Source organism: Ictalurus furcatus, chromosome 5 (assembly GCF_023375685.1).
Source record: "Ictalurus furcatus strain D&B chromosome 5, Billie_1.0, whole genome shotgun sequence".
Lineage (NCBI taxonomy): Eukaryota > Metazoa > Chordata > Actinopteri > Siluriformes > Ictaluridae > Ictalurus > Ictalurus furcatus.
The window spans coordinates 3,011,710-3,024,363 of NC_071259.1; the positions used below are offsets into that span (position 1 = coordinate 3,011,710).

General features: G+C 47.7%; 1 protein-coding gene across 1 annotated transcript in view; it reads right to left on the reverse strand.

Moving 5' to 3' along the window:
* Positions 1–314: 314 nt before the first annotated feature.
* The window catches only part of rflna (refilin A), a 12,481-nt gene continuing 141 nt past the window's right edge, over positions 315–12,654 (reverse strand). The window contains exons 1-4 of the mRNA XM_053624203.1: positions 12,386–12,654; positions 11,273–11,689; positions 3,860–3,969; positions 315–3,126 (exon numbers count right to left, since the gene is read on the reverse strand). The exon at positions 12,386–12,654 is cut by the window's right edge and continues 141 nt beyond it. Of these exons, the coding sequence (XP_053480178.1) occupies positions 2,790–3,126; positions 3,860–3,969; positions 11,273–11,485 (660 nt within the window). The 5' untranslated portion in view covers positions 11,486–11,689; positions 12,386–12,654 and the 3' untranslated portion in view covers positions 315–2,789. The remainder of the gene's footprint in view (positions 3,127–3,859; positions 3,970–11,272; positions 11,690–12,385) is intronic.

The window sequence follows — 12,654 nt, forward strand, 5'->3', positions numbered from 1 at the left end:
CAGGAAGGTAGATCTCCAGGAACAGGGTTGGTGACCACTGGACTACACGAATCCAAGCGTGCGGCTGAGCAGACGAGGTTCTTGTGTCTACAGGTCAGTACTGGGATTTGAATCCGTGACGTTCCGGTCTTCCGGGTGTGGCTCCTGCAACCTCCTGGTTCATCGTACTCCTCTTCTTTGCATGCAGTTTGCATTGTTTCTCTGGTGTTTTCAGGTCGAAAATTCTGCCCCGGGTTTGACTGTAAAACGCAGTGAAGGAAAAGATGATCCTCCTTTTATCACCACTCTTAAATCCAGCAACAACAAAAAAAAGATGAAAGAATTGGGATTTTATTTGTTCATTTAAGGTATACACTGTGTCTTAAATTATTTTCTAATCTTTTGCCCAGAACAAAACAAAAAGAACTTGGGAATACAAAAATAGAAAGAGAATCATTAAGTGCCATATGCAACATATACATCAGGAAGTATTTTACAGGAAAAGTACAAACTATTCGTGATCAGAGAGCATTTTACATCCACACTCTTACAGGAACATCTCCGCTCATCAACCTTTCCAAATTCCTTTCATACCCACTTTACTTTGTCCATCGCTCCGGTCCGTTTGAACGAAGCTACGTGTGCCTCTGCCTCGTCGTTCGAGCATCTCGTGAACTTCTTACCTTATTTCTTTCTCTCACCGCACTTTATCAAACGAAAACCTATCACGTGCTGCCTCGGTTCCACGTCGAAAACCCGCCCACGCTTTACTCTCATCTGCACCAATGACCTCGTCCTTCACGTACGCGTGCCGTTTTTGGACGCCGAGTATACGTTTCCCAGATGACGAGTCACGAAGAACACCTCTGGATTAAGAACGATAATCCCCCGTAGACTAGATTCCGAGCGAGGGAAGAAATCGTAACTTTTAAATGTGAAAGATTTACAGAGACGTAGCGTTTATAATGCGGATGTTCGTAAGACGGAGACGAAACGCCGCGGCGCCCTTCCGACCTGCCTGGACACGTGACGTGGCAGAGATCGTTCCCTTAGCGGTGAAGCGGCGTAGTATCCGAACCCCTCACCATCCTCCTGTGTGGTGTGTGTGTTTTCCTGATTATGAGACACAAGGTCTGCCCTGAAGTCTGGGTAGAATTACATTTGGCTACACTGTGGTGATTTCACGGTGTTGACCACAATAACGTCTATACGATGCGTTGTGAAAGTATTCACCCCCTTTTCCTGATTTGCTGCGCTACAACCTGGAATTAAAAGGTATTTAACCCCTACAGAAACTCGTCACCGCTTGATTAAGGTCCACCTGTGAGCAATCAGTGTCACATGATATCATGTTGACGGATCACGTGACACTTGAATTGCTCACAGATGGGCCTTAATACACCTGTTCTGAATGACCCCTGAGTCTGAAACACACTACGCAAGCAACAACACCACCAAGGAGTACTTGCGCACATATACACACTTTTTGTTGTTGTTTTGTCTTAATTATTGTTTGTAGGGGTCGACCGGTTTTGCCAATTAATTGGCACCGATAAGCAACTGCTTGAACTATCAGTTACCTGCAAAAATCCACATTCATAGTTTTTCCCGGTCGCGTCCGTCACGAGAGCAGCTGAGAAGCGTCCCTCTGTTATTATTACACGGTACGAGAGCGGCCTCTAGAGGCGAAATACAAACCGTCACTGACCAATTTTGTTGCGTTATTTAAATTGTTTTTTTTATTATTTGTTTTGGACGTCTCTATTTGTTATTTGGAGTGTTACGTCCAATCTAAACTAAAAAGTATGTCTTTTCTTTAATATTTATTAATAGTTACGATATGGTAATATTTATATATTTAGTAGAGTACGTTTTCACGGTGCAGTCAGTACTGTTTATTGCTGTGATCATTTATTTTTATTTATTTTTAAGTGTCTTATAGTCAGGAAAATGCAGCCCCACTGGTCTCTCAGTTTTGCGGTAAATCCCTTCGCTCAGATTATCCGGCTGGAGCGTCAGTGATTTGTAAACAAACCTTGCCTGGACTGAGCGTGCAGATCTTTATGCTCACTGTCATTTCTGGACTCTTGAGCTCCTGTCTCGACACGTCCGCTCTCAACTGTTCAACTTCAGCCAGATTGATTTATTAGCCGCAGGTCCGGAGCCCCGAGCGAAGAGGTGCTTTGCTTCAAGGCCCGTGTTCTCGGACCGCTTTAAACGAACCGGTGTGCTACGAACTCCCACGTCTCCTTCTCTGATCTGTATAAAAACATTGGTCCAATCTTTCAAGTGCTCCTACGCTGCCCTCAGCTCGACCAGAATCACCGTAGCCGAAAGAAAGAAAGAAAGAAAAAAAAAAAGAAAACATTTTTTCTTAGCAAAAGTGCAATCGAGCATTTCTACAACTCGCAGGAAGCTGTACTATTCCTGGCATGAATCCCCCCCTCCCTCCCTCCCTCCCTCCCTCCCTCGTATTTTGTACCATGCCGTACAGTTTTGAGGATTTATCTTTTTACAGCATTGATTTATTGACTCTCTATAGCGGAGGAGTGTAACTGCATGAACGAGTAAACAGACAAAAGAACGACAGGTTTAACCCACCTCCCGGCTGTAAAATAAAGACGAACTGCTACATTACTGAAACTGTTCTCGCTTAATATATAGTACCGACTTCGCCACAGACGGAGTAAACGTCTCTGTCATGTCCTTTCGGGGGGAAGTCTGTACATCGTCCTGTCACACGAGTCGTCCGTTTCTCCACCCGGGACGAGTTTTAGCTTTGTGATGGTGAGTTTGTACAGGAGTGTGTCTCACAGCTCCTCGGTGTAGATGATGCAGGGACTGCCGTCCTCGCTCGACTCCAGCCTCACTGTGGACACGAACCTGCGGCGTCCGGCGGCGTTGGCGTTGTAGTGCAGTGTGGTGCGGTAGGTGTTGCGCGCGTGTTTGGGGTACACGATGGCCGTGCTCTGGTAGTGAACGGGCCGGTGCCGTGGCAGGAAGTGAACCTCTGACTTGTAGCTGCGCCACGTGTGGTTCTGCAGCGCCACCACCGTCTCGCTGTAGGAGGTTACCGTGGGAACCCGTGCACAGTAAACCTCGTCGCGGTAGTGCCGGTGCGAGTCGTACTTCACCTCCGAGCTGAACCTGGACACACAAGCCGGAATATTTAACACGTCGGCCGCTATAGAGTTTGGACGTGTAGTAGACTAAAAAACAAAAACAAAACAGAAATCCACCACCAAGAGCTGTTTTTATAATCCGGTCCGATTCCAAACCTGCGGGTCAGCGCATCCTTTATATGGAAGACTTTTAATTAGCGTCGAGTGTCACAAAATATTACAGCTCAGCCCTGATACGCAAATGACGAGCATGCAATGCTGAGTTACAAGGGAAGGGGGAGGAGCCCATGTAGGATTGATGTGTTACTGGTGTTACTCATTTGCATATTCAGAGAAGCTGAATTTTATGTCATTTACAAGGCGACTAAGGCGTGTCTTTGGACTGGTGGAGGAAACCAGAGTACCCGGAGTAAACCCCCCAAATCCTGAGGAGAACATGCAAACTCCATACGCTAATCGCTAAGCCACCGTGCGCCCTAGCGCAAATTTATTTATATCTCGAGTCAACATTTCACCAAATGTAAATGGTGTCACAAGAATGGGAAAAAATAAGGCGGATGGTGTGTGAACAGTATGTTTTTCAGTTTCGTGCAAGGATTCCTCAAATAGATCGCCATTTCCTGTGAAAATACCGTATTCCTGAATAAGACTAATCGAAGTAGCAGATGGAGCAAAAGCAGTTCTCGGTAGTGGACTCGGACTCTGCGTTTTGGCAGAAATCGTCAGTGGTGTGTGTGTGTGTGTGTGTGTGTGTTTACCTCATCTCTGTGGTGGGTCTGGGGTTCACCTCGATGCTTTCTCCGAACACCACGGGGTGCATGCGTGACTTGACATCTGCACCCTGAGAGTTCAGCAGCAGGTACGGAAGCTGCACACACAGGAAAGAGTAGCGTCGTATATAACGGTGTGTATATATAACAGTCGTACGCTTCACACCCTGAGCCTATTCGTTCCTTTTCTTTAGATACTGTATGCTAAATACTAGCGATGTAACCAGGTACGTTATTCAGAATGAACAGAAAATGTCTGGTAAACAAATACGTTTACGTTAACGGGATTCGGCAGACGCCGTTATCCGGAGCGACTTACGTTTATTTCATTTATACGTCTGAGCAGTTGAGGCTTAAGGTCCTTGCTCAAGGAGGCCCAACAGTGGTGGCTTGGAACTCGTGACCCTCTGATCAGTAACCCGGCGTCTTAACCACCGAGCTACAACCGTTCTGGGGTTGTTGTTGTTGTTGTTTTTTTTTTGTTTTTTTTAGAAATCTTCCGAGCTGAGACTTGAGGCGTGTATAAGTACTGCGTCCCCACAGGACGTAGCGAGTTAGTGGGATTGGCCTAATAATATGAAGCTCGTATGAGCAAAAAAACAAACATTCATCCTTAGTACCTGCCTGGACAGGGTCGTGGTGGCTCAAATAAGGCTGCTCGTTTTTAAAAATATTTTGAGGGATCGAAACGCTAGAAAATATCGCAAGCTGGTACAAACAAAAATAATAACCGTGCGAGCGGGATTAGCGTATAAACCGCCTGTGGTTTAAACCACGCCCACTTTGGATTTAAACCCGGATGGAGATGGGAATATTTGCCGCACTGATCCGCAGTGAATACGCAGCTGCGATTCTTGCTCGCTGTTTAATACTATTAAAGCAAAAAAAAAAAAAAAAAAGAAATGACGATACGGTGTTCGGCTCCGATTTACAGATTAGCGTAAGTCACATTCGGTCCCGAACCCCATCGTGTGCATGAACTGTTTAAGGAAACGCGTGACTGCGGAGGACTATTTATATCTGTGTTGTGACTAAGCAGTGTCTGGTGGTGTCTTTGTGTAGATATACATATCTGGTAGTCATACTGTGGCTGCGTTGTGCGTGTGTGTCAGCAACTGTCGGGAGTCGGTCAGCAACCCCACCTGCTCCCGAAATCAGCCCAGTGCTCGCTACATGCCACTCTCACACACCCCGCTGCTCGCCGAGATAGACCCGCAATATAAAACTCTGAACTTGTGGACTATAAAAATAACAACGGGGTCGTCCACGGACGTGTGTGTTACGGTCCATCAATGAAAGACGTTCTCGAGGAAATACCTCTGATGGCTCTAGCATGAACAAGCAGCACGTCTCATGGAGACATCCATCCATCCGATTGTCCTACACAGGGTCGTGGGGGGGGCCTGGAGCCTCGCCCAGGGAGCTCGGGGTGCCAACCCATCACGAGGCACAATCCCAGACACGGGCGTAAAAAACGAACGAGATGACGTACAAGACGAGTTCGGAGACGTTTGCGGAGCGCGAGGTCTCTTTCTTATCGGTGTTTCTGCATGCTCCGTTCGTACGGGTCATCGCGTAGGTGTCACGCTCTCCGTTTCCTTTCTCAAAGGCGACGGTCTGCATCTCTCCCGGACACACTCCGTCCGCTCGACTGACGAAACGAACGGAAACGACTAAGGCTCGAAATCGGCGGCTCTCTTCGTGAAAGGGCCACGCAAACCGAGCCCACGTCGTGCACGGCGGATCGACGATCGAGTTAAGTTACTGTGGGTTCGCCACATCTGTTTGCCATCTCGGCCGCAGTGGATCTTAGATTAGGGCCTTTCCACAATGGCAGCCCTAACACACACACACACACACACACACGGATCAACGAAAGAGTCTTGTTGGAGATTAGTGTGTGTGCTTGGCTTTGTGCTGCTTAAAGAATCTTTCCTGATAATCGTGGCTGTGTAAATGAATCACACATGTATGAAAACAGAGTCACGTATTATTACAGCGTGGTGTGTGGATGTTCTTCTTAAAGCCGGAGGGACAGAGAGGAGAGTTCCTTAATAAGAAGCCGAAGAACGCGTATTTTGTCTTCGATGAGGATTTCACAGAATGACGCACTGATTCGCCGTCGTTTTTTTTACGTCACTGTAAACTTTATAAAATTCTTCTTTTTTTTTTTTTGCAATGAAATATACCATTGATCCAAATGTTTGTGGACATCCGACCATCACACCCGTATGTGGTTCTTCCCCCAAACTGTTGCCTGAAAAAGCATTAAGATTTCTCCTCACTGGAACTGAGACGCCCGGACCGGTTCCAGCGTGAAGCGAGCTCCGTGAAGACACGGCGCGTTAAGGCTGGAGAGGGAGGACTCGAGTGTCCTACACCTTCGGGATGAACCGGAACGCCGACTGCACCCCAGGCCTCCTCGCACAAATCCCCACAGCCACGCTCCAAAATCTAGTGGAAACCCTTCTCCGAAAAGTGGAACTAAATCTGTAATGGGTGTCGTGGTCAGGGGTCCACAAACTTTTGGCCATATACTGTAAGAACAGCGGAATCAATCGAGTGCACGTGGTATGGAAATGAGTGTTATTGCGTCATAAAATGTTCGAGCCAATCCGGTCCCGATATGCAAATGACCTATATATGATAATATAGGTTTGTTTAGGGAGGGGCGTTCCTAACTCGCATATCTGGATTTCTAGACGCAGTGATTCCCTAGATATATTTCAGATATGTGAAAAACACCGAATCGCAATTTCCCGTCGGGTTTTTATTCCGAAAAATGGGATCTTTCGCACCCGTGGTGCGTCCGGGTCCGTGAAACACTGCGGAAGCACCTTTTGAGAAGGAAAACCGGAGCCGTTCCTTGAATCCCGAGCGATGACTGACTTGTTCGAGGTTGTACAGCACAGGAGGCCAGGAGTGCGCGCCTTGTTAATTATAAACGGCGCGCTCGTTTGCGTTTAAAAGCTAGCGAAACCTGGCCAGAACATAAAAGTTAATGCTATACTACAAATAAGGCTGTAATCAAATGTAATTATAAGGCATTGTACTTTGCCGGATTTGCCGCGAGGCAGCTGCAACGACAACGACGACAACAACAACGACAACGGCAGCAGCGGCAGCTCTCCTTTCTCCTCTCGAGCGCCAGCACAAAGTCAACTCAATGACAGCCTCTGCTGTTTATTAACTCTCCCAAACACACGCAGAGAGGTGAAAGTCCAATTATGCAACGGGCTGCAACAGCCCCTGCTAGCTCCACCGCGCAAAAATAGACCAGGGAGATTGTTCTTGGCTGGCATAAGCAAACAACTCCAAAATAGACCTGCGGCTATGTGAGAGAGCGCGCGAGCGAGAGCGCGAGAGAGAGAGAAAATCCTCAAATAAAATAAAGCCTTCACGAAGCAGGCATGTGCACGTTGTCCTGCTTAGCTGGAAAACGCCAAGCACGGCAAACAACGATGCCTTTGTGTGTTTCTGTTTTCCCTTCCAGTGTACTTGATCCTAATAAACAGTATCACAGGGAGGAGTATTTCAGAGACCTCTCCACAAGCCGTAACGCGACGCGCCGGGCCAGTTTTATATGCCAAAACGCGTCCGGGGGAGGCAGGATTCCGATTTCCGCGCCGTGTGGCCGAAACGGTCCCGCGGCTACGGCGCAGAAATGAGCCGAACCCTCGTGCTTTCTTTACACGAGAGGTACAGAAGAGCGTTTCGCAGCACCGGGATCTAAAATGTCACGGTTTCATGGTACTGATCAATCGAGCGTTTAAAGATACGCACGCCGGTGGGAAAACCCACCGAAAACCCTGTGTAAGTCCCTTTACACGGCCGTATGTATGTAGAACATAAAAACCAAAAAGGGGAGGGAAGAAAAAAAAAAAAAAAGAGATCAAGTTCCATAATTGTTGGTTTCTTTTCTGGCTTTTCCATGAAACCTCGTACGCTGTCGGTATTTATCACGTCGGTGTTGTACGCTGAAAGACATCGAAGCTGTGAGGAAAGGTGATGTGCTGAGCAAAAACAAACAAACAAACAAAAGTCTAAGGTGGAGCACCGCCTAGTTACAAATAATCAGCTGTTTTGGTTGAGCTTTTCTGTGTTGGATAGCCGTCCGTCGTGTAGCTAGAATAAACTCAGGAACGTGCGTACACAGAGCAGAGGTAGCGAACGTAGCACGTTTACAGCATTAACCAGGTTAAACACATTCAGTCACGTCCCTGCGCAGAGAAACTGAGGCCCCGTTTACACTCGTCCACGCTGGCGTTTCAGAAACGATCTCCGTCCACGCTACACGACCGAAAACGCATGTCACGTGACCATTCGTGCACACCGGGAATATGCGGGCATACAAGCGTAAACAGGAAGTCGGTTGCGAGTCCGAACCGGCGTTCCGTGTAGGGCTTACGCCGCTCGGAACGAGGTTTGTCGGCGATCGTTCTAATCGTAGCTCGCCTCTCGCGCATGTAGACAGCCGCAGTGTTATAAAATCCAGAACTGAACGGCGCAACGGCTGCTAAGAATGACGACAAAGCCGGCAAAGCTTGCGGTTCGGTCTCCGGGTCGTCGCGTATACGATGGAGGAAGCGTAACGCTCGTACGGTAGAGGTTTGACGGATCAGGGAAGGATACGCGATGATCCAGAAGACCCGATCCGGGAGCGAATGTGGGCGGAGCCACGCCTTCGTTTCGGTCCGTTCACACTGAAACCCGAGCCCGGAGTTTTCAAACTAAAACGGGGTCTCCGGGCGTCTCCGTTCCCGATTTTCGAGAACGCCGGAGCAGCGTAGACGACGGGCGTAACCGTAGCGACGGTTATGCGTTCTCAAACGAAAACGCAACTAGCGTAAACGGGGCCTGAGGTTGCCGGGGTATGATTTGCAGTCCAGAAAAACAGGCTTGTGAAATTTTTACGGAGTCACAGTCAGAAAAAGAAATGAGACCCACTGGGGTAAGGGACTCGATCGGGTAAAAAAAAAAAAAGTGGAAATGGATTTTGACGTGTATTTTGAGTCAGGTGTGAGTGAGGTCACAGACCCAACTCTACCAACATAACTACGTGAACGAAATCCGAACGCTATCGGCTGTCTCACTCCCACCTGTGCTCTCACACACACACACACACACACACACACACACACCTGCCGTTACGGAAAGAGATTTCGGCGCTCTTTCCCATCCGCTTTGCTTTGATGAAAAGAATGCGAATTGGGAATGTTAAAATCGTTTGTATTGTTATAAAATGGAAACGTGCAGCAGCAGGCAACGCCAAGCAGTCAAGCGAACACGAGGGTTAAGCTCCAGGGGTTGCGTTTGCTTTGTGCACAAGATGTTCGGGCTTTAGGCAAGTGCGAGCATGCACGTGGAGCAGGAGGAAAAAATGTTCTCATATAGACACAAAAGCACGCTAACACCATTCACAACAGTCTCGGTGTCTGTGCAGGTTTTCAGTCATCCAGGACTTAACGTAATCTTAACGCTGGAACGAAAAAAAGTGATGGGATGCGCAGCATGCCGCACAGACGAAGAATCACCGGCCGCGATGTCTATAAGTAAACGTCACCGGACTTCAGCCTTAGCGTTGTCTTGGACGGTGCGCTGTGCGATGCTTGAACGTTCTCTTGCAGCTACACACGCTGCCTAGGTTGTAACGGGGGTTGGTTGTAAAGTGGCGGCTCTGTCGTTAAGGCTCCGGGTCAGAAGGTCGCGAGTTCGAATCCCAGCACCAGCGAGCTGCAACTGTTGGCAGTGATTTGTTGGATTTTTAAACGGTTGGCTCAATGCCAATCAAACACGCTCATTAAAATATCACACCATGCCCCTCCCCCATCCCCAGCGCAGATAAGTTTTTTTTGGCAGATAAACTCAAAGTCGGTGGCGATTCCTGCGTAGTGAATAAGCCAGGTTATTTAAGCGAGGTAAAGAGGTCCAGGATTAGTTGTGAATGGCGTAACCTTTCCAGAGGCAGAAATAAGAGCTGGAAGAACGGCGACGTGAGCGCGTGCCCTCACACACTGTAACGTGAGCGGTCGAGCAACACTACGAAAGGGTACGAATGTGTGCGTTCGGGTTGCTTTGCAGCCCAGAATGCACGCGCATACGCGGTTTAAAGCGTGGAAATCGGTCCTCGGGTTCACCCTGGACAAGGAACATTCTTCCTCTGTGTTCACTTCTCATCTGTGGCCTTGTAATAAACGCATTCCTCTTCTCTAGCCGTATCAAATCTTTCCTAGCGTGTGTGTGTTCCAGCGTATTGTCATATTTTATAACAGATATCGTCTCTACGTGCCAGTGCGGTTCGATTCTCCACTCCTGCGATCCTATCGTATCTTTCTAACGTTTAAACGTCTCCTGCGGGATGAGTCACGGCTCCGGTTTCTTTTCCATCCGATCTCCTCCAACCAGAGTTCGATCACGACATCCGATCCTCGCGACGACGGTTTTAGGAGCGGCCGTCGCGATCTCTTACTGTCCGCAGGAGCTCCGGTTGCATGAATGTACAATAGTTAAGGATGGCATGTGCTCAGGAAGGACTTTGAGGCTGCAGGGAATGTTTTCGATACGAGGACTAATCTCGACGGGGAGTTTGACGCCGCTCAGAATATCGGCCAAAGCTTAAACGCTGAACTTCTCCGTTTGCGGTACAGGGATTCGGATTTGGCGGCGCGTCCGAGTGCTCCGCCGTGTCTGGACTCGGTGACTGCTTCACGACGTGACTAGGCAAGACTAAGGAATAGACTTCCTTCCGTATTATTGCAAATGACTTCTAGCTGAAAGCCACGCAGACCGAGACCCATGGGTCTCGAAACTACGTCTGAGGTTGGATAGAAGTGTGAGCCAATAGGCAGAGAGCTTCATTATGGACACAGAACGATGAAGAAGGGATAAGGGGAAAACCCTGGGTTAATATATTCAGACTGTGTGCTGCTCGTTATAATGACTTCTCACTTATTATAGCAGGCTTCCTACAAAGTCCAGACAAGTTCTGGTCTACGCACGCATCCAGCCAATCAGAATCTCCGAATCATCAGGTTTGTTTCTGTCTGTCGCTAGTTCTAACCGTGTCCATGTGGGTTCCATCAGGGTTCTCCAGTTTTCTTCCCACCTCCCAAAAACATACTGGTAGGTGTCAATGAGTGTGTGCGATAGACTGGCATCTCATCCACGGTATGTCGTCACCTCGCACCCAGTGTTCCCGGGATAGGCTCTGGATCCACCGTCTATCCCGGGAACGCTGGGTGCGATGAACAAACGTCAACATGGGTTCACACTTAACTTACTGGGTCTTTTATGTATTTTATTACTGAGCTATGGTTATTACTATTATTATATCAGGATGAGCTTTGCTGTAAGAGTTAATACGTCTGCGTTTGCTTATTCACGAGTGTATGAGATGCTCACCAGTTTGCCTTCTCGGTTCTCCTTCCTCCAGTCCATTCCTCCATGGTGGTCGGCGGTGATGGGGGTGCGAGGCTCTGTGGTTGACGGTGAGAGGGGACAGTAGGGCGGGCTCGGGCTCGGTGGAAGCCCCGAGTCGGGACTGTCGAGGAGTCCCTCGCGGCTCTTTCCCTTCAGACTCTCCTCCATCGCCTGCAGGTGGAGATGGCCCACCATTTCCGCGAAACCAAACCAATTTAAGCGCTCACAAAAATGTCCCCGGGTGAGTCTTCGAGGACGCTTTTTGAGTTGGGGTTAAAATAATAATATTAATAATAATAATCAATTTTTAAAGGATTTTAGACTAAAAATTCAGTCCTGGTCCACAGGAAAATCCCATTTCAGTCTCAATCAAGCTGAAACGCTCTCCTTTTCTTCACTCTGTAAAGAAATAATATATATTTTTTAAACAAACAAACCTTACTCTTACATGTCCTTCACTGAAAACGAGCATATCATGAATAAAATAAAGCGCTCACGTGCTCACTGAAGTTGACGGTTTACTTAATAAAGTAGCACGCGCGCGCGCGAGCCGAATTCGGGGTATTTAAATTTTTAAATTTTAACGGTCAGGACAAAACAAAACGCACGTGCAAGGATAGTTTTCTTCCACTTTTCACTCGGTTTAACTCTTTCTTACAAAACATTCTCATTACACACAGAAACACGGCACTGAGTCACACAACGCGTACCTACTGAGAACTGATTTCATTCACGAGTTTGTTTGTTTTTTGTTTGTTTGTTTTATGTTAGACAGCGATATCATGTAGCATCGCGATATTTGGTTTGATGCTACGCGAGATTTATGAAGTGTATCGCATATAGAGTAACAAAACCGCGGTGTTTATGTAGTAAAAGTGTGTGTGTGTGTGTGTGTGTGGAAAGAGACAAAAAGAGAGTACTTATAGAGAGATAGTAAGTACAGTAAGTACTCTGATTTACTGAGTGTTTACACCTTTGTTTAAATTCAAAGGTGCGTTCAATAGCTTCATATCCATTTAGTCACTCACACACACATATATATATAAATAGTCCTGTGGTTACATTGAACTGAACTGTGTGTGCTGTATGTGTTACCTTTAATTAGGAGATCCCAACCGTTTAACGTTTTCATATCCAGTGCTCAAATCAGCCCAAATTACAGGGACTCGAATCCAAACGAGGGACTTCAGTCTCCTCTCAGTCCTCCAGGAGCCACCGAGATCTCCTCCAACACCTGGAGAGCTGTGTGGAGATATTCCTCTCCGTGTGTCCGCTCATGCACACTGACTGTGCATGACTGCCTGTGCGTGTGTGTGTGTGTGTGCGTGTGTGTGTGTGTTGGCTCCACACACACTGCGTTTCTC